Genomic DNA, 27,500 nt, shown 5'->3' with positions numbered 1-27,500 from the left:
AGGCGGAAAAGCAGTGGGAAATCAGTCAAAGAGCATTAGGAAAAGTAGTGGAAAAGCAGGAGGAAGAGCAGGAGGAAAAGCAGTGGAAAAGCCAAAGGAAAAGCAGGAGGACGAGCAGGAGGAAAAGCAGGGGAAAAGCAGGGGAAAGAGCAGGGGAAAGAGCAGGAGGAAAAGCAGGAGGAAAAGCAGGAGGAAAAGCAGGGAAAGGGCAGGAGGAAGAGCAGGAGGAAAAGCAGGACGGAAAAGCAGGAGGAAGAGCAGGAGGAAAAGCAGGGGAAAGAGCAGGAGGAACAGCAGGAGGAAAAGCAGGAGGAAAAGCAGGGAAAGGGCAGGAGGAAGAGCAGGAGGAAAAGCAGGACGGAAAGCAGGAGGAAGAGCAGGAGGAAAAGCAGGGGAAAGAGCAGGAGGAACAGCAGGAGGAAAAGCAGGAGGAAAAGCAGGAGGAAAAGCAGGAGGAAAAGCAGTGGAAAAACAGTGGAAAAACAGTGGAAAAGCAGGAGGAAAAATAGGAATTGTCCCCCGAGTTGCCTGCTCACAGTGGAAGGATGGACAGAAACTGAACCTGTGGATGTTCTCAGATCTGAAGCAGATTTGGTGGTCTAACAGGTCTTCCAGGTGGTTGTTAGGAGTCTAATTTTCTCTGCACCTCATCATCATTTTTTAAACACGCGTTTTTCCTCCTTCCTCATCCTAGTGGAATATCTCATAACCAATCTCTTCAGAAATCTCATGAAAATAAATAGCTTTTGCACAGTACCAAACGTTTCATAACTAAGCAGGATTTTATCTTTGCCACTGAAAATATATCCAGTAAGCAGCGACAACATATTAATAGACAAGTATAAGCTTTAAGGTGGACCCAGTAAAATCTAAAATGTATTTATTTGGAATATTTTTCATACATTAACAATGATAGTTTATTCTAAAGAGTTTGTGACTAAATTTATTGTAGATTAAGCTACAATATTTGCTTCCTGACAAAAGGATGAAGCTCCCAAATACTAGTTACAGAACCAAATAACAATATATTGAACAAATACTCAAGTATTTTAATTCTTCAGGCCAGCTCTACTTAAATAATAGTCAAAAAACTGTAGAATTTTCAATGACTAATGTAGTCATAGGCAAAAGTTTGGGCATCCTAGTCAAATGACGTTCTGTTGATTTAAGTGAAAGTTTTATGAAAGTTTAATGTCTCTGAAAGTTCCCTCATGGAAAGATATCATATAAGACATAATGTGATGTCTGAGACGTTGTTTTCTGTCGTTTTGAAATAAACTGCACTTGCTAAAACGCACATTTTTAAAAATTAATTCAGGGTGGAAGGTTACATGTTGGGCATTGTGAGACAAAATAGTCCCAAAAGGAAACAAGCTTTTGCCAGGTTTTTACTATTTTACCATCATCAACATTACATATAAAACTCAGAAGACAGGTGTAGGTTCACTGGTGGTTACTGATAAATAAAATGACAACATATATGTGTTGTAGTCGTTGCGACCCCAGGTTCCTATCACTGCCACTGTAAAGACATCTGTAGTCTGTAAGCTTCTCTACAGTGAATTTCACATCCACTGAAATTCCTCTTTCATGCAAAAAAAAGCAAAAAAAAAAAAAAAAAAATACTGATTTTTTTTGGGCAGAATTGAATATTTGGGGGGGAAAATAAAACATTTAATATTTTAAGTTTTCCAATATGTTGCATACGATAGACAGACAGACACATATAGATAGACAGACAGACACAGATAGACAGATAGATAGACAGACAGACAGACACACAGATAGACAGATAGATAGACAGACAGACAGACAGACAGATAGACGGACAGACAGATAGACGGACAGACAGACAGACAGATAGATAGACAGACGGATAGATAGACAGACGGATAGATATAGACAGACAGACAGACAGATGGATAGATACAGACAGACAGACAGACAGACACAGATAGACAGACAGACACAGACAGATAGACAGACAGATAGACACACAGATAGGTAGACAGATGTATAGACAGACAGACAGACAGATAGACAGACAGACAGACAGATGGACAGACAGACGGACAGATAGACAGACACAGATAGACAGATAGACAGACACACAGATAGATAGATAGATGTATAGACAGACAGACAGACAGATAGACAGACAGATAGATGGACAGACAGACGGACAGATAGACAGACAGACACAGATAGATAGACAGACAGATAGACACACAGATAGATAGATAGACGGACAGACAGACAGACAGACAGATAGACAGACAGATAGATGGACAGACAGACGGACAGATAGACAGACACAGATAGATAGACAGACACAGATAGATAGACAGACAGATAGACACACAGATAGTTAGATAGACGGACAGACAGGCAGACAGACAGACAGACAGACAGATAGCTAGATAGATAGATAGCTAGACAGACAGACAGACAGACAGAGAGACAGACAGACAGATGTCTATTACAGTGGCACAGAGTACAGTAAAGAGCAAAAGTATGGTACATTATTTTATAGATGCATAAATAGAGGAAGGAGTAAAGTTATATAATTAAATCTATTCAAACCATAAAATATAAATGTACAGTAGGAAAATAAGTAAGAAAAACAAAAATAAACAGAAACTCTGCACTAAAATGAGCAGAAAATGCCCTGTTTCTGTGTTCTCTCCTATTTTCCCTGAGCACTTCAACAACACGTTATTTGTTCAAACTTTGTGTAGTCAAGGCTAACAGCTAACAGTTCAGGCATCCACTCAGAGAACCTCATCAAGACACCAACACGCTGTGGCGCTGCGGGAGACGTCCCCCCATGAACACGGCCCCCCTACAACCAACACACACAGACCTTGGCTGCATGGCGGTGCCAGCGAAGGTGCTCAGTGAAGCTGTCGAAGCTGATGTAGTACGTCTGACTCTGAGGCCCGGCCGAGCTGAAGGCCAAACAGTGGCTGTGCTTCTTCACCTCCTCTACCTACAGAGGGAGGAGAGAGAGGACAAGGTCACCTTCTGCAGGTGGGAAACAACACGTAGGCTCGGCAACCAAAGGTCAACAAGTTCTTCTCAGTGGTTCATAACCAACAACAGGGAAAATACATTCTTTGTAATCATCATACTTTAAAGTAACTAGTAAAACTGTTACTGCAGGCTGCACAGACGTAAACAAAACAACACAAAACACAGAACGAATATTTTGTATGCATCATTAAATGTCAACTGTACAGTAATCATACAAATATGGCATTCTGCAAAGAGCGTATTGTGTAAAAAAAAAAGTGCAATATTTATAAGATGTTAGCAATAATTTGCTGTCGGGAAAAAAAAATGGTAACTTTACAGGAGAAGGAAAAAACCAACTTTACTTTCAATGTAAGTCAATGGAACCAGAAATTTCTCCAAGTCACTTTGGGCCATTTCTTTTGGTCCATTCAACATGAAATTCGCACACGTTGTAAATGTAAACAGGCATTTTCAAATCACATCAAAAACTAAAAAAAGACAAAAATGGAGATACAAGGTTTTCTTCTGACGACGGCGAATTGCTTATTTGCTGCACTGCGGCAGGAGATGCTACATTCCCTCTTACATGCCTGCAGATATCCAGTATTTGAATTTTTGAATATTCTATCTAGTGATGCATCAAAAAGAAAAGGTTTGGCCGAATGTGAAGCTGAAAATCAAAGCAGACTCGATCGACGCCGACGCCAGTCCTGTCCAACACCACTAGATGTGCACAACCTCCACACAATCTACAGACACACTCCAAAATCCTGTGGAAAGCCTTCCCAGAAGACTGGAGGCCGTTTTAGCCACAAAAGGGCCCCGACTCCATATCACTGCCCATGATTTTGGAATGAGGTGCCTTGCAAACTGATGGTCAGGCGTCCACACACATACTGGCCATATAGTAAACATTAATGGAACGTTATGGTAATGATATATTTTCTGATATATTTATAATACAGAAGTATGACTATAATTGTGTATGATAACACCTTGGATGAGCATGTAACAGCACCTGTTTCATTTTTTTTTTTTTTTTACATGTAATTTTCTACTTTTATTCCCGATTTTGGATTGGATTTTGTTTAATGTGTGTTCAAGCAGCAGTTCCACGTCACCAAAAGACTAATTTAATATTTTGATCATTTTTTTTAGCCACATGGACTGAAAAGAAAGGCAGGCAAGGCAAGAGAACATGTGGACCAAAGACATCTATAGGACCGCTGCTCATTCTCTGCCCCTCGTGAGCTGAACTTTTCACCTGAAGTGAACCGAAGCTGCTGAATGTGCCCCCCCCCTCCCACCCTGCAAGCTGTCGCCCCCTTACCTTTCCCCCGATGAGGGGCAGGATGTGCATCTTGCCCACATGACTGGCTTTAACAGATGACACCATCAGGCAGGTGCCACACAGGATGACCTGCCGGCGGCTCCAGCGGTTGACGGGCAGCTGCAGTTTGCCTTTGCGCACGTTATACGTGCCCGACAGCTGCACGCGCTCCGAACTCTCAATGTTGTGAGGCTTTCCTGAAAGACAGAGCAGACAAACAAAGAGTTTTACTTCCAGAGCATCTAATATTCACTATGAACCACATAAATAACCAACATGTACGTATAACTCTGTATAACAGAGCTACTGCAGCTGGTGAAGACATGGACCTTTCCATTGTGCAAACACTTCACCGTGAATTAACCAATCAAAGTGGTCCAAAAGGACCTGGAATGAAGTCCAGAGTGTTTTTAACCTTCTACTGTACATTTAACCAGCGTCCAACATGATATATCGCTGCTGCCAGAGCAAAACCTCACATCTCCAAAACGGCAACTTTACAGGAGAAGGAAAAACACTCTTTCCTTTATGTAAGTCAATGGAACCAGACGTTTTTCCCAAGTAATTTTGGACTGTTTCTTTTGTTCCATTCATCATGAAATTCACACACACAATATAAAGAGCAACAGTCATTTTCCAGTTATGTCAAAAACCTTAAAAAAAGGCAAAAAAATAAAGGAGATACGAGGTTTTCTTCCAACAACAGCAGCGATATATTATTTACTGAACTCCCAGTGAAAACAGCCTTTAAGAATAATTCAATGATTATTTCTGAGAAGGTCAGGTGTGAGATAAGCCACTTGCAATTCCCGTATGGAAAAGGGAAACGAGTGGGGGAAAAAAAACAAGCATTTCCAAATTTAGAGCCCGTCCCAAAAAAATAAATAAATAAATACACAAGATGAAGAGAAAATTGGGCTTTCATCTTTGAGAGAATGGGTTTGGAAGTTCTTGGATTGGGAGAATCAGAAAAAGCAACCAACGTCTAGGACTGAACTTTGGAAGTTTGGAAAAATATCCCTGCATATTTCTTTATAAAACTGAAAGCAAGTCTCCTAAAGAGAACGTAAGCTGTAATAAAGGCAAAGAATGGACGCAGTAAATGCTGCAAAATAGATATTATGTTTTTAAGTAAGTTGTTAAAGCTGTTGTTGATATGTTTTCCCCTCCAAAGCCAAATGTTGGACAGTTGTTAAGTTCAGTAACCCAAATAAACAAACAAACAAATAAATAAATAAATACCACCAACTGTACAATCTAGATTGGGGTCAGGTTGTTTCAGTTACTTCAGTTCAATTTCAGGTAATGAGCTAAAATTCAACTTGCAAAGTTTATTTTATTCACCTCCTGGCCTGAACTGACCTCTTGAATTGAACCTGAACTCACCAAACTCGCCCCACTGCTGACCACACCCCCCCGACAGCGCTCTTACTGTCACTGCTCTAACTGCCCACATTCAACACCATCGTACTGAATTCGGAACGGAAACGGACAGACCTTTCCCAGGCACTGAAAGTTGACCTTCGGGGCCGAGTGAATACATTAAGCTCGGTATTACTCAACATATCCCTCAACTTCACATTCCTTCTTCTGACACCAGTGCAGCAAATTCTGGAGCTTGACCCGTCATTTGACTTTTCTCCCTATTCCCTCTCAATGGAGCGCCTTGGCAGCAAACTTCCCTGGGCTAAGTGGACAGTCCAGGTTTCTGAGTCCGGCTGAATGGTAACCCAGCCTGTTAGCGAAGGGTTGATTACACAGAAGAGTGCCGAAAGACAAGAGGAGTTCAACAGGTGTCGTCTTGTCTTGCTGTGCTCAATCTGCTCATGAATAAGGACTAGCAGGTTGGCTTAGTGGCCAAATGCAATCAGAAAATAAATCTGTCCAGCAAAATTTGACTGAACAGCACATGGTGAACAGCAGACTGGTGGCACGTGTGCAGGTAGAACCCAGGGTGGGTGATAGGCTTCATGCCCTGCAGACTGTACAAGTGCCCCCTTGGTCAAAAATAGAGCTGGTGGATCTACTTGGGTACATCACAATTTTGATGATGTACTAAATGCCTGGGGAGTTTTCACCTCATTAGCTCAAACTGTGCTGGACGTCTCGGTGGTAAAACAGTAATAATCTATTTAGGAAAGCAACAAGGGGCATTAATAACTCGCTAAACCAAGAGTAAGTTACTCTTTTTAACAGCAAAGGAAATTTGTATTATTAAATTAAATTAAAATTGTTATTTATCAGTAATTTCTTTTTATCTTTATTGTTATTAAGAGGTGCTTTATGGGCTCTAAAAGCGCAGTTTATTAAACCCTCATCAAAAATCATTAAACTACAGAACTATTAAACCAGTCAAGACCAGGATCAGCTTACAGAGGAGGAGAGGAGGCACTCAAGCGTGGTCAGTTCCTCTGGATTGAGCAGCCTTGTGTGTGGTATTAGAATTAATTATTGAATAATAATAATATCTTTTAAATATATCTTGCAATGCTGGTGACAGCTTAAAGTGCTTAAATAGTAGCAGAAAAAAACCTGAGTATTAAATTAAAATCAGTCTATTACACAGATCACATTAAAAGATAAATGCTTGATTAAAATGATGAAATGCTGAGCTAAACAGACACGTTTTTAGACGCTTCTTAAAAGTAAGCACTGAGCTTGGCTGTCTAATGAACGATGGAACTGAGCTCCACAGTTTAGAAGCGGAATAACTGAAAGAGCCTCTCACGTGTTCTTTATTTTACAGAAGGTCAGTATCTGCAGATCTAAGATCATGAACAGGCCGACATCCTGCGAGATACGAGAAGTGCTTTAAGGTCATTTACAGCCTTAAAAACTAGTAGCAGAACTTCTGAATCTACCCTAAAAGATACAGATGGCCAGTGCAGTTCGTTCTAAAGGGGCGTCAAATGATCTCCGTTTAGTTTTTCATGCTGCTGCAAGTCCAGTATGGTATGAAGATCATGCTTATATATATATATATATATATATATATATATATATATATATATATATATATATATATATATATATATATATGAACCAGCAAAACAAGCAGTGTATTAGTGTATTAAATGACAAAAAATGGTATATTACGCAATTAACCGACAAAATGAATTAAGAAAATAAAAAACGTAAACAGACCACCTGATCGAATTTTCGAATGATCGAAAATAATCAACGGTCCGCACGATTAATCAGCACCAAATTAAAACACTCCATTAAAAAACACCAAAATTCTGCAAAGTGCTTGATAAATAATACAACCTACAGTCACAACCAACCACACACAACCAGTCACACAGGCAAACAACAGCTCAGACTCTTCTGAGGTTACTGCCAAACGCCTGTCCAGTTTATTTTAGTGACTGCGTTTACATGCGGAACAAAACAGAGCTCAGAGTCTGAGATTAAGATCAGGTTTCATACTTCAGGTTTGATAGACGAAGCAAGTTCACTATCGCAGGGTCAGCCTTCAGTTTTCCCTTGATTTAGCAGTAGAAGAAGGAGCCCGCTGAAAGGAGTGGCATTTACGGCTCTGTTCTTTCATAAATCAGCTCACATGTCAGCTATCAGCCTACAGTGGACAATGCTTCAGTCTGAAGACTACAGAACAGGGTTCAAATCCCCGGCCGGGTAGCGAGGGTAGTATTTTGGGCTGCCTTGGGAAAAACAATGCTCGGTTTCTTCCGAAATCTGACTGCAATCTCCCAGAGTTACATATGAACGCCTGCTATATGCTGTGGATTCATTTGGGTTAAATTCACACTCATGCTGCCCATTTATTTCTTCCTGTGAGCTCCTCTCCCTTGAAACGTCTACGTACGGTCCCGCTCTCCTAACACCACATATAAAACAGCTGTTTCTGGGTCTAGAAGCTGCAACCGCTGAAGATGTGCAATAAATTCAGACACATACACGACCTCACCTGCGCTGACTGTGTCGTACTGTGTAAATCACACCTGCCTTGTTTAAACAGTACATTAAATTACATGCTACACAAACATTACATAACCAGCAGCACATTTCATTCAGCATTGAGTCCGCACTGAAAAATGAGGAGCCTGAGGCATCAGCATCTAATAATTTCTTTCCGAGAACGCAGTTGCTGATTTTCCTGCACATCTCCAAACTCCAACCAGATTTTATTCATAATACCTCATAATTAATTTTCCAGCCTCTCTTTTACCCTTACAATTAAACAGGCTGTTGTGGTTACTGTGCCCTTAAGACTGATACACGTGGATGAGCTTATTTTGACTGGCTGCGGCTCATTCATACAGTAGTCCGGGCTGAAATGATTCGAAGCGAACGGGCAGAGCTACGCTGCTGTGGTCTGAATAGGCGGATACATGTAAATGCATCAGCCTTCATGGCATTACAAGCACAATCAAGTCAAATGGGCTGTTTCCACAGCGCAATTCTTTTCAAACATTGGCTAAACAGGCTAAGAAATGGTTTTGAAACTTTAATAGTCTTCACGTACTCCACAAACACAACTTTAATTTCAATAGACTTTGTCATTACACAGATCTTATATTCCTACTCTATTATACCAATAACAGTCCTTGGAAAACTAATCTGCCAAATGATAAAGCAACTGTACGTTTAACCTTGGACTACAGTGCAAAGCCACTGGAGATTCTCCACTGCAAATCCTCTGGGCTTGGAAAACTGACCCCAAAGAGAGGGGTCCAAACATCTCAGACGACATTGCAAACCCGGGATGCTACTCATTTAAATAAATGAATGAAAAACAGTTTTATTTTTGTACCGTTATGATGAAGGGAAGATTGAAGTATGACTTCCATTTCAAATGAAGCAAATTTCTGACACTGACCACGTTAAGGCGTTTGTACTAAATGGTCAGACTTTGATCTACTGGTCAAAGGCTTTTGTACAAGCTTATGAGGTTCATGCCAGCTTGAGATGCCTTGAGAGTAAAGCAAAAGAGGGACAAATGCTAATCCTGAAATTCATGTAAATTCATGTTTTTTCCCCCCAATTTTCTCTCCAATTTTGTCATATTCAATTCCACCCACTAGTATGAACTCCCCCAATTTGGGGCAGTCGTGGGCTGGAGGTTAGGGATCTGGCCCTGTGACCGGAAGGTCGCCGGTTTGATCCCCAGGGCTGACAGCACATGACTGAGGTGTCCTTGAGCAAGACACCTAACCCCCAACTGCTCCCCGGGCGCCGTGGATAGGGCTGCCCACCGCTCCGGGCAAGTGTGCTCACTGCCCCCTAGTGTGTGTGTATTCACTAGTGTGTATGTGGTGTTTCACTTCAAGGATGGGTTAAATGCGGAGGTGGAACTTCCCGATTTATGGGATTAAAAAAGTATAACTTAACTTTAATCACAGAACACCACCAGCACTAGTAGGCTGAAGGCTAGCACAGGCTTCCTCCAAGGCCGGTGAAGCAGCACCGCATCTTTTCAAACTGCCTCTAATGCAACGTCGCCGGACAGCCGAACGCGCTTGGAGGAAAGCACCAACCTCCAGTTCTGTTACGTCAGCTAATGGACGCCTGAGTGATGGAGGGAGAAGGGGGGGCCTTCCTACCCACTCAGAGAGAGTGAAGCCAACTGTGCTCTCCTGGACTCCCGGCCACGGATGGCATCACCAGGGATCGAACTCAAGACATCCGACGCTTTCAAAGCTTCTACTTTTTACTCAAATGATGCTGTTAACAGAATTATTTAGTAATATAACGTAAAATACTGTATTAAATTACAAAGGAATACAAAAACAGAAGCATTTTTAACGGTGGTCTCAGACTTCTGGATCCCAAAAGTACAGTACAGTAGGTACAGTCGGCACTTTTTTAACAGCAGAACGCACTTTAGGCTGCTTTATATCCTCGAGTCACTGTTAAATGTGCTGTCAGCTCCCTCTTGCATTGCCATACTAGCAGCAGGTGCCTTCACCTTTCCAACGTGAAGGCGCTGAGAGCGCTAACGTGCGCAGATTCTACAAAAACAGAGCCCTGAGGTTGACCTGCAGCAAACACCAGCAGCGCTTCTGGAAAAGTGCTCGCCAGAGTGCTCGGTAATTCAGCTCAGGGCGTTTTGCCTGCTGTAGAGAACTGCAATAAAACGAGCCGTTCACAGGATGTACAGGACGCGTGTGAGGTTTAACACACTAGTCTGGACATGGGAAGTTTAGCACTCAACTGACTGAAGGGAAAAAAGACCACGCTGCTATAAGTAGAGCTGCTGACATTCAAAACATTGAGGGTCATGACAAAACCCACTAGGGATGTGCTCGGGTACTCGAGCGCTCGGGTCAATATCCAAACAATGTAATCAATACTCGGGCAATACATTACATTATAGACACCAGAGGAAATAAACAGACTAACAACTCAGCGACATATATATACACACCAAAATGACTTGGAAAAAACTCTGGTTCCATTGACTTACATTTAAAAAAAAAAAAAAAAAGTTTTTTCCTTCTCCTGTAAAGTTACCATTCAGGATATATATATATATATATATATATATATATATATATATATATATATATATATATATATATATATAGTTTATGTGCAAAAACATGCTGCAAAACCTGCTGCCCACCTGAATATGCATGAAAAATGATCGATGGACCCCAAGACTAACCGGCTAAAAATACCAGCAACATTCAGTGAATCCCTGAATTAGTGACGTGATCTACAGTCACAGCCCTATAAACTCATCAGTAGCTTCATCAGCTCAGACTCTTCTGAAGGTGCTGGCAAACGCTTGTCCATGTGTAAACAGACAGATAAATATAGCAAAGGCAAGGTCACACACACAGACACACACACACACACACACACACACACCCCCTTCCGTAGCTCCATGACAGTGATGGAACGCCCATAAGATCGTATCTGCTGTCCAAACAGGAATGGACAGTTTAAAAAAGGAACAATGCGAAGAAGGAAAGCGAAACAATAACTGTCGGCCGAGCTCCGTCCTGCGTCCGCCGTGTCAGAGCCCGCCCAGAGAGGGGGGTGGAGGGTGGGGCACACGGCTCAGGGGCGTCCTGTTTACACGCGCACGGGAAACGGGCCGGGATTCATTCACACCCATCGAGGACACGGCGTTACGGGGCAGAACGTTTAACACGCTGCAGCCTGCGAGAGAAGCCCCTGCCGTCCTACTACCGCTGCCCCGTTGAAAGCATTTCTACACAGTGCACCAGCGGCCTGGAGAGCCCTTCAGGAACGCCGCTTACACGCGTGTGCAAAAGTTTTGGCGCCCCTAGTTTTGTTGACGTTCTAAGCGAAATGTTATCGCATCCTCTACAGAGAACCCACACAGTTATGTGCCGGTAATCTTTCTTCACTGAATTTAATATATCGGGGGGGGGGGATTATACATACAATGTGACCTGCGCAGAAGTTGAAGCACATCTTACATTTTCCGTCTTATTTTTTCCTCAATATATTAAACTCAGTAAACAATAAAAATAGTAAATCTGCACTTACATGACACATTCAAGCGTTCCCTGCACTGGTTTTGCGCAGGAACATCCTTTTGTTCATCAAGGTACAAACAATGTAAATGCTCCCTCAAAGGTAAAACAGTGGTTTGAAGGTCTTCAATACGTTTTTCCAGGTGAAAAGTTCGTATTTGTACCTTTTCATAACCGAATGGTTTAAAACAGAACAGTAGAGTAAAAGCCTGGAGACAAGACGAGGTGGGTGGAGTCAGTACGGCTTAGAAAACATCACTTCAGTGTTCCCTAACTAAAGGTACCGAGACGTACCCTTGAGGGGACCACCCCAGTGACGAGACAGGCACTGCCCCAGTGACCGTTCCATACCTTTATTTCTCAGAGTGTGTAAAGCATGTGTGAACTTCCATCCATCCATCCATTTTCTAAGCCGCTTCTCCGTCAGGGTCGCAGGGGGAGCTGGAGCCTATCCCAGCAGTCTTCGGGCGGAAGGCAGGATACACCCTGGACAGGTCGCCAGTCCATCGCAGGGCAGACACACAGACAGTCACTCACACACTCACACCTAGGGGCAGTTTAGCATGTCCAATTGGCCTGACTGCATGTCTTTGGACTGTGGGAGGAAACCGGAGAACCCGGAGGAAACCCACGCAGACACGAGGAGAACATGCAAACTCCACACAGAGAGGACCCCGGTCACCCGGCCGGGGAATCGAACCCAGGCCCTCCTTGCTGTGAAGCGACAGCGCTACCCGCATGTGTGAACTTATTTTTTAAAAATCGACAAACCGTCATTAGACTGGACGTGTTCAAACGTTGGCATATGACGGGATGTTCAGACTATAACATACGGAGTTTGTGTGTTCTGATGGTACAACACGTAAGGCTACATAAGGCCCTGTATGGGCGTAGCGTGTTACGTGCGCTGTATAGGGAGTGTTTCCGCCGTAGTAGATGGTTTCCTTCCTCTCCTCTTGTGCAGAAAGGGCCAGTTTCCCTGGACAGCTCCCTCCAAGGGAAAAACCCCTCAATGCCTAACACACATACAGTTCTCAAAGTACCTCCCTCGACTTCACATCACCTTAAACTCTCGATCACTCTCTCAAGAGGCTTAATGAGGACCAAGCCGAGACGCTCTTCCAACAGATCTGGAGAAGAATCCTACATGCTGAGGGCATTTCACTAAAAATAAGGTCACGCTTTATTTGGATGGTCCCCTGTAGATGATCTACAACAGCATTATGGTTAGGGTCAGCTTTAGGAGTGGGTGTAGGTTTTGCCTTGAGGTTGGGGTTAAGGTTAGGGTCAGTTTTAGGGAGGGATTTAATAGAATCTTTCACACGCAGCTTCAAGTTCAGATGCATTTAACCGATATTTAGTTCAATGTTAGTTAAAGATACACTGAATATCTACAAAGCATCTACTGTGGACCGTCCAAATGAAGTGCTACCAGAAATAATAAGAAAGGTGTTTTCTAAAGAAATTCAAAGATAAATATATACATACAACTTCACTTCTATATCTGTCTTAGGAACATATTTCGGCAGTTAAGCCTCCAATGTATTTAGAGATGAAGTCCAATGTCAAATTGCAGGTATTAGGTGTAATAAGATTCCATTAGATGAATTGCTGATTTAAAAAAAAAAACTGCTTAAATACTAAAACTCATGCAGTAATGGTACTGAGTGCGTTTACATGCACTTAATGATCCGATAACAGCAGAAAATCTGATTTTGTCAGTAATCCAATCAACGCGTTTAAATGAGTCAGACAGTAATCAGATTTCTGCTTTGCAACCAGCCAATAAACTCAGAGATGAAGACGTGACCTAAAAGTAGTATAAAACTCAAACTTCATGTCGTGGCTTTTTTTTTTATTTTTTTAAACACTGGAAAATTTTACCAGAAATACCGAATATTCATCTGGAAGATGAAGAATATTTAAATCCTTCATTTCGTCAAGCATGTAGTCGGTTTCAGTGTCACTCCAAGAGTGTGTTGCTGAGTCCTGCTTCTTTCTGGTACTGCTGTGTTTTTGCGCATGCTCAGCCTGAGAAAGCCGAAAGAAATCAGAGTAAGAGCTCACATGCACTGAGAACTCTGATGACCGAGCTAAAATCCAGCCTCTTCATCGGATTTATTGACCTTACTCAGAAATCCGTGTGCTGTTTACATGACCTTTTGAATCAGATAAACTGCAGAAATCTGATTATGATCTGATTATTGAGCGCATGTAAACACACTCACTAAGTCTGAATGTATTTGGGATTACTTTAATCATAAGGAGCAGAATCCTAAACCAACCATGACGACTGAACTTTGGGAAAATACCTCTGCCTTTTTTTTTTTAGTCAAACTGAAAGCAAGTCTCTACGAATGCAGGCTGTAATAAAAGGCAACAAATGCAAAATAAAATACATTACATTTAGTTGTTGAGGCTCCTGTTTAATTTTCTATTCCTTTGTGTTTTTATCCTGACGCTGAGAAATGAATAAGTGAAAGGTGCTTTTTAACAGCGCTGTGTTGAGTATAAGGCCTGTGGATTCACAGGCATCCATAACATGTGGTGGGGCTCATTTTCTGCTGTCACCCTGAGAGAACAAGGCCAGGTCCCCCAACAGCAGCTCATTACAGAGTCCCTCTGCGGCCTCCTGCAAACTGGGCTACACACACTCCACTCAGCGTACCACAGAGTCCTGACCCACATACTGACAACACTTTGAGGCAAAAACTCTCCTTCTTCGCTCCTCCCTCTCCTTTATTGGAGAGTGGCAGAAGATGGTGCTGCAGTTAGTGGCAGCTGGGACCACCTTCGTAGAAAAATAGGGGGCTTTGGAGGATGGCATCAGGTTGATTCTCGCTTGGAGTGTAAAAGTGAATTGATTAATCATGATCCGTCGTTCTGAAGGTGGTGATACCACCGCAGCGATTTTGGAATGTAAGAAGGAATCCTGATCCTGAGTACCTGAGTGTTGAGTATGGGCCAGTGCTGAGCCATTGGGAGTCTTGCCCAAGGACTCTTATTGGTATAAGTTAAGTGATACTTTATTAGTCCCACAAACGGGGAAATTCCACCTGAAACACCACATACACACTAGTGAATACACACACACTAGGGGGCAGTGAGCACACTTGCCCGGAGCAGTGGGCAGCCCAATCCACAGCGCCCGGGGAGCAGTTGGGGGTTAGGTGTCTTGCTCAAGGACACCTCAGTCATGGACTGTCGGCTCTGGGGATCGAACCGGCGACCTTCCGGTCACAGGGCCAGTTCCCTAACCTCCAGCCCACGACTGCCCCTACAGTATAGTGTGTTGACCCTGGTGGGGGATTGAACCCCAGAAGGCAGAGGTGTGACCCACTACACCATAGCGACCATTCAGCTACAATGGTTTTTGGTTTGTATGACCTATTTCTGTGTAATAACCATTTTATAATGTTGTGGACACATGCTGGCCTAACAGCTAGTAAAGCAGACGTTTCTGCAATAGTTTTGTTTTCATCTTCTCACGACTTGTGAGTGAAAAACATGGCAGGAGTGTATTTTGTCCGTGCGTTTGACAGCATGCAGCTCACAGTGAAGCAGAACTGGGCAAAAGTACTGAAGGCTGGAAAATACAGTTCATTCCAATACAAAGAAAACAACATTCAGAATCCATGTAGATGACATGTATGTTACTTGTGATGAAACAAATGCAGGCGTCCAGTACAAGACTAAGACTGTTCAATGATAACTGATCATCACATTGATTTATCAGTCTACTCAGGCTTTAGCAGAGCTCAGTAACACTGAGATTAATAACTGATCATCACATTGATTTATCAGTCTACTCAGGCTTTAGCAGAGCTCAGTAACACTGAGATTAATAACTGATCACATTGATTTATCAGTCTACTCAGGCTTTAGCAGAGCTCAGTAACGCTGAGATTAATAACTGATCATCACATTGATTTATCAGTCTACTCAGGCTTTAGCAGAGCTCAGTAACACTGAGATTAATAACTGATCATCACATTGATTTATCAGTCTACTCAGGCTTTAGCAGAGCTCAGTAACACAGATTAATAACTGATCATCACATTGATTTATCAGTCTACTCAGGCTTTAGCAGAGCTCAGTAACACAGATTAATAACTGATCATCACATTGATTTATCAGTCTACTCAGGCTTTAGCAGAGCTCAGTAACACTGAGATTAATAACTGATCATCTCATTGATTTATCAGTCTACTCAGGCTTTAGCAGAGCTCAGTAACGCTGAGATTAATAACTGATCATCACATTGATTTATCAGTCTACTCAGGCTTTAGCAGAGCTCAGTAACACTGAGATTAATAACTGATCATCTCATTGATTTATCAGTCTACTCAGGCTTTAGCAGAGCTCAGTAACTCTGAGATTAATAACTGATCATCACATTGATTTATCAGTCTACTCAGGCTTTAGCAGAGCTCAGTAACACTGAGATTAATGACTGATCATCACATTGATTTATCAGTCTACTCAGGCTTTAGCAGAGCTCAGTAACACTGAGATTAATAACTGATCATCACATTGATTTATCAGTCTACTCAGGCTTTAGCAGAGCTCAGTAACGCTGAGATTAATAACTGATCACATTGATTTATCAGTCTACTCAGGCTTTAGCAGAGCTCAGTAACACTGAGATTAATAACTGATCACATTGATTTATCAGTCTACTCAGGCTTTAGCAGAGCTCAGTAACACTGAGATTAATAACTGATCATCACATTGATTTATCAGTCTACTCAGGCTTTAGCAGAGCTCAGTAACTCTGAGATTAATAACTGATCATCACATTGATTTATCAGTCTACTCAGGCTTTAGCAGAGCTCAGTAACACTGAGATTAATGACTGATCATCACATTGATTTATCAGTCTACTCAGGCTTTAGCAGAGCTCAGTAACACTGAGATTAATAACTGATCATCACATTGATTTATCAGTCTACTCAGGCTTTAGCAGAGCTCAGTAACACTGAGATTAATAACTGATCACATTGATTTATCAGTCTACTCAGGCTTTAGCAGAGCTCAGTAACACTGAGATTAATAACTGATCACATTGATTTATCAGTCTACTCAGGCTTTAGCAGAGCTCAGTAACACTGAGATTAATAACTGATCATCACATTGATTTATCAGTCTACTCAGGCTTTAGCAGAGCTCAGTAACACAGATTAATAACTGATCATCACATTGATTTATCAGTCTACTCAGGCTTTAGCAGAGCTCAGTAACACTGAGATTAATAACTGATCATCACATTGATTTATCAGTCTACTCAGGCTTTAGCAGAGCTCAGTAACACTGAGATTAATAACTGATCATCACATTGATTTATCAGTCTACTCAGGCTTTAGCAGAGCTCAGTAACGCTGAGATTAATAACTGATCATCTCATTGATTTATCAGTCTACTCAGGCTTTAGCAGAGCTCAGTAACACTGAGATTAATAACTGATCACATTGATTTATCAGTCTACTCAGGCTTTAGCAGAGCTCAGTGACACTGAGATTAATAACTGATCATCACATTGATTTATCAGTCTACTCAGGCTTTAGCAGAGCTCAGTAACACTGAGATTAATAACTGATCACATTGATTTATCAGTCTACTCAGGCTTTAGCAGAGCTCAGTAACGCTGAGATTAATAACTGATCATCACATTGATTTATCAGTCTACTCAGGCTTTAGCAGAGCTCAGTAACACTGAGATTAATAACTGATCATCACATTGATTTATCAGTCTACTCAGGCTTTAGCAGAGCTCAGTAACACAGATTAATAACTGATCATCACATTGATTTATCAGTCTACTCAGGCTTTAGCAGAGCTCAGTAACACTGAGATTAATAACTGATCATCTCATTGATTTATCAGTCTACTCAGGCTTTAGCAGAGCTCAGTAACGCTGAGATTAATAACTGATCATCACATTGATTTATCAGTCTACTCAGTCTTTAGCAGAGCTCAGTAACACTGAGATTAATAACTGATCATCTCATTGATTTATCAGTCTACTCAGGCTTTAGCAGAGCTCAGTAACGCTGAGATTAATAACTGATCATCACATTGATTTATCAGTCTACTCAGGCTTTAGCAGAGCTCAGTAACACTGAGATTAATAACTGATCACATTGATTTATCAGTCTACTCAGGCTTTAGCAGAGCTCAGTAACACAGATTAATAACTGATCATCACATTGATTTATCAGTCTACTCAGGCTTTAGCAGAGCTCAGTAACACTGAGATTAATAACTGATCACATTGATTTATCAGTCTACTCAGGCTTTAGCAGAGCTCAGTAACACTGAGATTAATAACTGATCATCACATTGATTTATCAGTCTACTCAGGCTTTAGCAGAGCTCAGTAACACTGAGATTAATAACTGATCACATTGATTTATCAGTCTACTCAGGCTTTAGCAGAGCTCAGTAACACTGAGATTAATAACTGATCATCACATTGATTTATCAGTCTACTCAGGCTTTAGCAGAGCTCAGTAACACTGAGATTAATAACTGATCACATTGATTTATCAGTCTACTCAGGCTTTAGCAGAGCTCAGTAACACTGAGATTAATAACTGATCACACTGATTTATCAGTCTACTCAGGCTTTAGCAGAGCTCAGTAACTCTGAGATTAATAACTGATCATCACATTGATTTATCAGTCTACTCAGGCTTTAGCAGAGCTCAGTAACTCTGAGATTAATAACTGATCATCACATTGATTTATCAGTCTACTCAGGCTTTAGCAGAGCTCAGTAACACTGAGATTAATGACTGATCATCACATTGATTTATCAGTCTACTCAGGCTTTAGCAGAGCTCAGTAACACTGAGATTAATAACTGATCATCACATTGATTTATCAGTCTACTCAGGCTTTAGCAGAGCTCAGTAACGCTGAGATTAATAACTGATCATCACATTGATTTATCAGTCTACTCAGGCTTTAGCAGAGCTCAGTAACACTGAGATTAATAACTGATCATCACATTGATTTATCAGTCTACTCAGGCTTTAGCAGAGCTCAGTAACACAGATTAATAACTGATCATCACATTGATTTATCAGTCTACTCAGGCTTTAGCAGAGCTCAGTAACACTGAGATTAATAACTGATCATCACATTGATTTATCAGTCTACTCAGGCTTTAGCAGAGCTCAGTAACACTGAGATTAATAACTGATCATCACATTGATTTATCAGTCTACTCAGGCTTTAGCAGAGCTCAGTAACGCTGAGATTAATAACTGATCATCACATTGATTTATCAGTCTACTCAGGCTTTAGCAGAGCTCAGTAACACTGAGATTAATAACTGATCACATTGATTTATCAGTCTACTCAGGCTTTAGCAGAGCTCAGTGACACTGAGATTAATAACTGATCATCACATTGATTTATCAGTCTACTCAGGCTTTAGCAGAGCTCAGTAACACTGAGATTAATAACTGATCACATTGATTTATCAGTCTACTCAGGCTTTAGCAGAGCTCAGTAACGCTGAGATTAATAACTGATCATCACATTGATTTATCAGTCTACTCAGGCTTTAGCAGAGCTCAGTAACACTGAGATTAATAACTGATCATCACATTGATTTATCAGTCTACTCAGGCTTTAGCAGAGCTCAGTAACACAGATTAATAACTGATCATCACATTGATTTATCAGTCTACTCAGGCTTTAGCAGAGCTCAGTAACACTGAGATTAATAACTGATCATCTCATTGATTTATCAGTCTACTCAGGCTTTAGCAGAGCTCAGTAACGCTGAGATTAATAACTGATCATCACATTGATTTATCAGTCTACTCAGTCTTTAGCAGAGCTCAGTAACACTGAGATTAATAACTGATCATCTCATTGATTTATCAGTCTACTCAGGCTTTAGCAGAGCTCAGTAACACTGAGATTAATAACTGATCATCACATTGATTTATCAGTCTACTCAGGCTTTAGCAGAGCTCAGTAACACTGAGATTAATAACTGATCATCACATTGATTTATCAGTCTACTCAGGCTTTAGCAGAGCTCAGTAACGCTGAGATTAATAACTGATCATCACATTGATTTATCAGTCTACTCTGGCTTTAGCAGAGCTCAGTAACACTGAGATTAATAACTGATCACATTGATTTATCAGTCTACTCAGGCTTTAGCAGAGCTCAGTAACACTGAGATTAATAACCGATCACATTGATTTATCAGTCTACTCAGGCTTTAGCAGAGCTCAGTAACACAGATTAATAACTGATCATCACATTGATTTATCAGTCTACTCAGGCTTTAGCAGAGCTCAGTAACACTGAGATTAATAACTGATCACATTGATTTATCAGTCTACTCAGGCTTTAGCAGAGCTCAGTAACGCTGAGATTAATAACTGATCACATTGATTTATCAGTCTACTCAGGCTTTAGCAGAGCTCAGTAACACTGAGATTAATAACCGATCACATTGATTTATCAGTCTACTCAGGCTTTAGCAGAGCTCAGTAACACAGATTAATAACTGATCATCACATTGATTTATCAGTCTACTCAGGCTTTAGCAGAGCTCAGTAACACTGAGATTAATAACTGATCACATTGATTTATCAGTCTACTCAGGCTTTAGCAGAGCTCAGTAACGCTGAGATTAATAACTGATCACATTGATTTATCAGTCTACTCAGGCTTTAGCAGAGCTCAGTAACACTGAGATTAATAACCGATCACATTGATTTATCAGTCTACTCAGGCTTTAGCAGAGCTCAGTAACACTGAGATTAATAACTGATCATCACATTGATTTATCAGTCTACTCAGGCTTTAGCAAAGCTCAGTAACACAGAGATTAATAACTGATCACATTGATTTATCAGTCTACTCAGGCTTTAGCAGAACTCAGTAACACTGAGATTAATAACTGATCATCACATTGATTTATCAGTCTACTCAGTCTTTAGCAGAGCTCAGTAACACTGAGATTAATAACTGATCATCACATTGATTTATCAGTCTACTCAGGCTTTAGCAGAGATCAGTAACACTGAGATTAATAACTCATCATCACATTGATTTATCAGTCTACTCAGGCTTTAGCAGAGCTCAGTAACACTGAGATTAATAACTGATCATCACATTGATTTATCAGTCTACTCAGGCTTTAGCAGAGCTCAGTAACACTGAGATTATTAACTGATCATCACATTGATTTATCAGTCTACTCAGGCTGTAGCAGAGCTCAGTAACACTGAGATTAATAACTGATCATCACATTGATTTATCAGTCTACTCAGGCTTTAGCAGAGCTCAGTAACACTGAGATTAATAACTGATCACATTGATTTATCAGTCTACTCAGGCTTTAACAGAGCTCAGTAACACTGAGATTAATAACTGATCACATTGATTTATCAGTCTACTCAGGCTTTAGCAGAGCTCAGTAACACTGAGATTAATAACCGATCACATTGATTTATCAGTCTACTCAGGCTTTAGCAGAGCTCAGTAACACTGAGATTAATAACTGACCATCACATTGATTTATCAGTCTACTCAGGCTTTAGCAGAGCTCAGTAACACTGAGATTAATAACTGATCATCACATTGATTTATCAGTCTACTCAGTCTTTAGCAGAGCTCAGTAACACTGAGATTAATAACTGATCATCTCATTGATTTATCAGTCTACTCAGGCTTTAGCAGAGCTCAGTAACACTGAGATTAATAACTGATCACATTGATTTATCAGTCTACTCAGGCTTTAGCAGAGCTCAGTAACACTGAGATTAATAACTGATCATCACATTGATTTATCAGTCTACTCAGGCTTTAGCAGAGCTCAGTAACACTGAGATTAATAACTGATCATCACATTGATTTATCAGTCTACTCAGGCTTTAGCAGAGCTCAGTAACACTGAGATTAATAACTGATCACATTGATTTATCAGTCTACTCAGGCTTTAGCAGAGCTCAGTAACACTGAGATTAATAACTGATCACATTGATTTATCAGTCTACTCAGACTTTAGCAGAGCTCAGTAACACTGAGATTAATAACTGATCACATTGATTTATCAGTCTACTCAGGCTTTAGCAGAGCTCAGTAACACTGAGATTAATAACTGATCACATTGATTTATCAGTCTACTCAGACTTTAGCAGAGCTCAGTAACTCTGAGATTAATAACTGATCACATTGATTTATCAGTCTACTCAGGCTTTAGCAGAGCTCAGTAACACTGAGATTAATAACTGATCACATTGATTTATCAGTCTACTCAGACTTTAGCAGAGCTCAGTAACTCTGAGATTAATAACTGATCACATTGATTTATCAGTCTACTCAGGCTTTAGCAGAGCTCAGTAACACTCAGAATAATAAGTGATCACACTGATTTATCGTGTTTGTATAGAAGCCATTCTATATGCTTTTGCATAGCGTTTCTTTTAAAGGTATATATTTTTTAAATGGCTGGGTCGAATTGAGATTTACTCAAGTGGCTTACTCACTCAGACCCTGGGTGTGGGGTCATTTGGGGTGACCACTTAATACATCTGTTTATAACTAAGTGTATATATGTGTGAGGGACAGTCATGACTGCTTGAATGAAGCAGTTTAGAAAGCAGCGTTTTGAAGACAAGAGATAAAGGAAGGACGAACAAAGGCAGACGAGAGATAAACACACAGCTGCAGATCCAGCCCTGTAAATAGCCCCACTGTTGGGCACTGCATCTGTACTGCCTTCAACCAGGGGCACGACTGCTAGTCCAAATCCTAATGTCTGAAATTCACTGTCTTTAATGCCATCTCCACCACAGGCACACATTCTGAACTGGGAAAAAAATATTTTACAATTAAACGTTTCTCTCTTTGACAGGTCGTTATCTTACAATCAAACGCCAGGCTTCAAGATAGAGCGATAAAAGCAGGTCACAGAGAGTCTGCATGATCGAGTGTATTTGACGCGTTGGAGTAGAAGATTCCTTTACTATGGGGGTTGGCCCCCCATCCATCCATCCATCCATCCATCCATCCATCCATCCATCCATCCATCCATCCATCCATTCTTCTCTCCTACCATCTATCCAATTAAACATCCATATGTCCATCCATCCATAAATCCATCCCTCCATCCATCCATCCATTCTTCTCTCCTACCATCTATCCAATTAAACATCCATATGTCCATCCATCCATAAATCCATCCCTTTGGGATTAATAAAGTGACCTTTCCATCGATCCATCCATTCATCCGTGCTGTTGGAAAAAAAAAAAAAAAACTCGTATCTCCAATTTATTATCTTTTTTTTTTTAAACATCTTTCAGTTTTTGACATATTTTGAAAACGACCAAAATAAACGACCCAAAATGACTTGGGAAAAACTGCTTCCATTGACTTACATTAAAAGTAAAGTATGTTTTTCCCTACATATTACATTTTATATATATATATATATATGTGTGTGTGTGTGTGTGTGTGTGTGTGATATTTAACGCCCATATACACGAGCGTTATGCGTTTGATTTTTTTCTGCCTCCGTTTTCCAGACACGCAGTTACTCGCTGGTCAGTGACGGACAACAACAGCAACAACAACAAAATCAGCTGAGCATCTCGCCCACTCACAAAACGACAGCTAATGGAAAAACACCAGGACGTCCATCTCTGCCTTCATCTCTCTCTCCCTCTCTGCTATCGTGTCTCAGGTTCTCTCGGCATCTCGGCAGATCGGGGTGCAGCAGTAAACAGTGTGGTCTGAAGCGTGCTGGAGCTGATGGTGATAAACCTGCTGCATCGCGTCAGGAGATCACACCGCATCAGCCTCAGTCTGAGGCATCAGAGCGGAGCGCAGAGACAGACGAGGGGCTTTCTGAGCGCGAGACGAGGGCCTGTTCGTCTCCGTCGGTGTGTGCGACAGCGTGCGGAGGAGGGGGGTTCTGGTCTCCGTGGAAATGATACTTTCACACGTTGTGAAGGGCTTAATCTTCAATTAGTCTGCAGTTAATCCACTAAGCGTCCTCTTTAGGAACTGCTCCAGATGTTCTCCGGCAGGAGCACACGCTCACACATCAGAGCCCCTCGACTGCAGACCGCTTGGGCGCGGGTTCACACTAGGACGGACGACATGGACATAAAACGAGATGTACCATGATGACTGTATAAGAAACAGGGCAGCAAGATAAACCATATTTTTATCACCATCACGATAAACACACTGGAACCAACACTTACTGTATAATCAAACCGCTAAGCTACAAGTCATCCAGGGTTGGTTTGGTGTGAAATGCTCCACTTTAGAGAAACGTAAGGAGTCAGAATCGCCCACAGTGGTGCTGATAGGAACCAGACATGCAGGGTGTTATGAGGCAGAATTGTCCCCATAGACAACATATTTTTCAGATTTTCCACTATTTTATCATCATAAACATTACATAGAAGACTACTGCACAACAGAAGAAGACGTGCAGGTTCTTTGGTGGGTTTCTACAGTAAATAAAAGGCTATTTTTGTGTATATTTGTGCCGCAGTCATTGTGACCCCTGGTTCCTATCAACACCACTGTAAAGGAAGCAGAGTCAGTACAGTTTCTCTACAATGAACCATGTCACATGAAACTCCTCTCACTGAGTTTTTACAACTCAACCACTGAATTATGCAGAAATGGGGGGATAAAATGAGGGGGCGGGGTTTAAAAAACTTATTTTTTGTGTATAAGGCTGTAAAACATTAATACAGACATTTCATTTTCATGGTTCTAATATATTGAAAAATAATAAATCACCCATTCGCAACTGCATTTCCACATCGGTCCACATGTCAACAAGGCACAACGGTCAATCAAGCACTGTGGGTGGGGCGTCAGGAGGGGCTACTTAACGCGCAGCGTGTTTTACGAAGAATTGACTATTGTCACTTTGGTGGTTCTGGAGCAGAACCAGATGCTTGTTCAACACAACACAGAGCAACCAACAGCAGCCGCCGAGCGACACTAACACTCGCCAACAGGCTGATGACAATTCTGTCCAAGTGATTTTCATGTGGAAGTGATTCTTGACCGGACATGTGGCTACAGAACAAACAGACGGGATAAAGAAATAAAAGAGGTTGGCTGGCTCCCCCTAAAATGAAGTTCTGGTTATGCCGGTTACTCCAGTGGTGCGTATCTGCTTTGTTGAGCTTTTCTCTGCTGTAAGTCTGTATTTGTATGAAAAGCACAGAAATCTTATACTGTGGCGTTTCATACAGGTCTGCTTACTGAACATGCACTCTACAGCGTGTGTGGGTTGTGTGTACTTTGGATGTAATAGTGTACAAGCAACCCACACACACACACACACACACACACACACACGACTTGCTCCACAGGTGGCGTCTGATCACGGTACCACGCTGGAATTCACTGAGCTCCTGAGAGCGACCCATTCACATACATATATATACACACACACACACACACACACACACACACATATATACACTGACTATTTAATTCTATAATATAAAAAGGCACCATAGAAATACATTATTATTCTTATTATTATTAGATCAGACTAATACAGTCCCAAACCTGTATGTGTTCTACTGTAAACACTTCTATTCCCAGTAGTTTCTCTGTAGTAAATGAAGATGTACGTATAAACTGTGTCCTGAATGGCGCCTCACAGTGCAGAGCATTTTAGCTGCCAGCCTCTCTGTGACGCCTCCAGGAAGGCATCCAGCCCTCTCCTCCCTCCTCCATCCCTCCATCTCCCCTCGTCCTTCAATCTGTCGCTCTGTTTCCATGGCGCAGGGCGGTCGCCCTATCAGCAGGCACGATGTTGGTGTAATTAATTGTCTGATGAATGTCAAACTGACGCTCTGGCATGCAGAGCTGGTACTCACATGCGACCTGTTGCTGCACACGCCTACCCACACACATCCCCCTCTGCACCCCCCCCACCCCCCCCCCCCCTTTCCAAACACACACACACACACACAGGTGCTCAGGTGTGAGTCTGGACGTGAATAATTCTTCTAGACTCTAAAGAGCTCCTTCAAAACACTCCGAGACAGAATCTGCCAGCTGTTATCCATCAATTACACCGATCCACACACACATCCACACACGCTAGACTCACCTGCAGAGAACTCTAGCACACCTGCACAGCCAATCAGACTCGTATGAAACTCCACAGCAGCTACAGACTAAAAGAAAAGGACTATTTTCAGCTCCATCTTAGTGAAGAAGGTACCGTTGCGCCTTTATGCCCTAAGAGACTAAAGAAGGCCGGCCTGCACACCCAGAAGCATCTCAGGGAGCATCCCGACCTGCAGCATCACTGTCTGGTAGAGAAACCGCTTCCCCTCAGACAGGAAAGCACTGCAGAGGCTTGTGAAGACTGCACTGTCCATCACGGGGGTCAAGCTTCTCTGCCACTAAGGACAAAGGAAAGCTTGCAGCATCAAGAAGGCTCCGTCTCATCCATCACATGGACACTCTTGGCATATTAGTAGCATTTAGCCTCAATTTAGCCTTTAGCATAGCAGCCCACTTGCCGGGCCCGTGTGTCCACCTGCCCCGCCTGCGGTGAGCCTCCATCGGTCAGCTGTATCACTCAGCAATGAGGTCTCATGGCACCATTGCATCAAACAAGCCAGAAAAAAACTAGTTGCTGACACTGACGGCGTGAACGGCAATGATAATTACTGAACTAACACTCAGTAGCAGCGCGAGTGAACAAGACACAGGTGAGACAAATGACTGGAGAAACTTGGAAGTGAAACAACATTCAGCTCTATTTTTGAGCCAGAGAAGCTGCTGTGCGCTGATGTGGAAACACCACAGGTTTGTCTTTACTGCTCAGTTCTGTTTTTAACAGTTTTGTACAATAAAGATATTTTACATTTACTCATGTTGCTAAACATGGGTCTTATTATTAATTACATAACAAGAAACTCTAGATATATACAGTACAGTAAAGATGAGTTTTCTTAAGCATCTAATAAATATAATCCAACAAGTGAATGCCATCTAGCCAAGCGAAGTGCCACACACACACACACACACACACAACCCCAATTCCAATGAAGTTCGGACGCTGTGTAAGACATAAATAACAGAATACAGTGATTTGCAAATCCTTTTTTTTGGAACGTGTTGCAGGCATCAAATTCAAAGTGAGTGAATATTTGCACAAAACAATAAAGTTTATCCATTAGAATATTAAATATCTCGTCTTTGTAGTGTATTCAATTGAATATCGATTGAAAAGGATTTGCAAATCATCGTATTCTGATTTTATTTGTTTTATACAACGTCCCAACTTCATTGGAATTGGGGTTGTGAGTTTATTTATATATACACACATATATACATAGACATACATACACACACACACACACACACACACACACACACACACACACACACACACATATATATATATATATTTCTAATCAAACCGAAGCTGCAGGTGTGTTTTGGATTACTTAGATTATGAGTTGCAGGAACTGCAACCAACTTCTAAGACTGAACTTTGGAGGCGTGGAAAACTCAAGTCAATAGAATCTATAATAAAGGCAAAAGGTGGACATGCTGAAAAAATGAACAATAACTTGCATTTAACAGCCTTTCTGTTTAAAAACAACGTCACAGCAGTGGCTATTCTTTTACTTCAGCATTTTCTTTTTTAGTA

The 27,500-nt window shown here is 41.4% G+C and overlaps 1 protein-coding gene across 1 annotated transcript in view; it reads right to left on the bottom strand.

Annotated features, from left to right (window-relative positions):
* The window catches only part of phlpp1 (PH domain and leucine rich repeat protein phosphatase 1), a 133,989-nt gene that overhangs the window by 37,396 nt on the left and 69,093 nt on the right, over positions 1 to 27,500 (bottom strand). The window contains exons 2-3 of the mRNA XM_037544993.1: positions 4,346 to 4,542; positions 2,864 to 2,989 (exon numbers count right to left, since the gene is read on the bottom strand). Of these exons, the coding sequence (XP_037400890.1) occupies positions 2,864 to 2,989; positions 4,346 to 4,542 (323 nt within the window). The remainder of the gene's footprint in view (positions 1 to 2,863; positions 2,990 to 4,345; positions 4,543 to 27,500) is intronic.

The sequence above is a fragment of the Pygocentrus nattereri genome, chromosome 2 (assembly GCF_015220715.1).
Source record: "Pygocentrus nattereri isolate fPygNat1 chromosome 2, fPygNat1.pri, whole genome shotgun sequence".
Taxonomy (NCBI): domain Eukaryota; kingdom Metazoa; phylum Chordata; class Actinopteri; order Characiformes; family Serrasalmidae; genus Pygocentrus; species Pygocentrus nattereri.
This window is presented reverse-complemented; position numbering and strand designations above follow the sequence as displayed.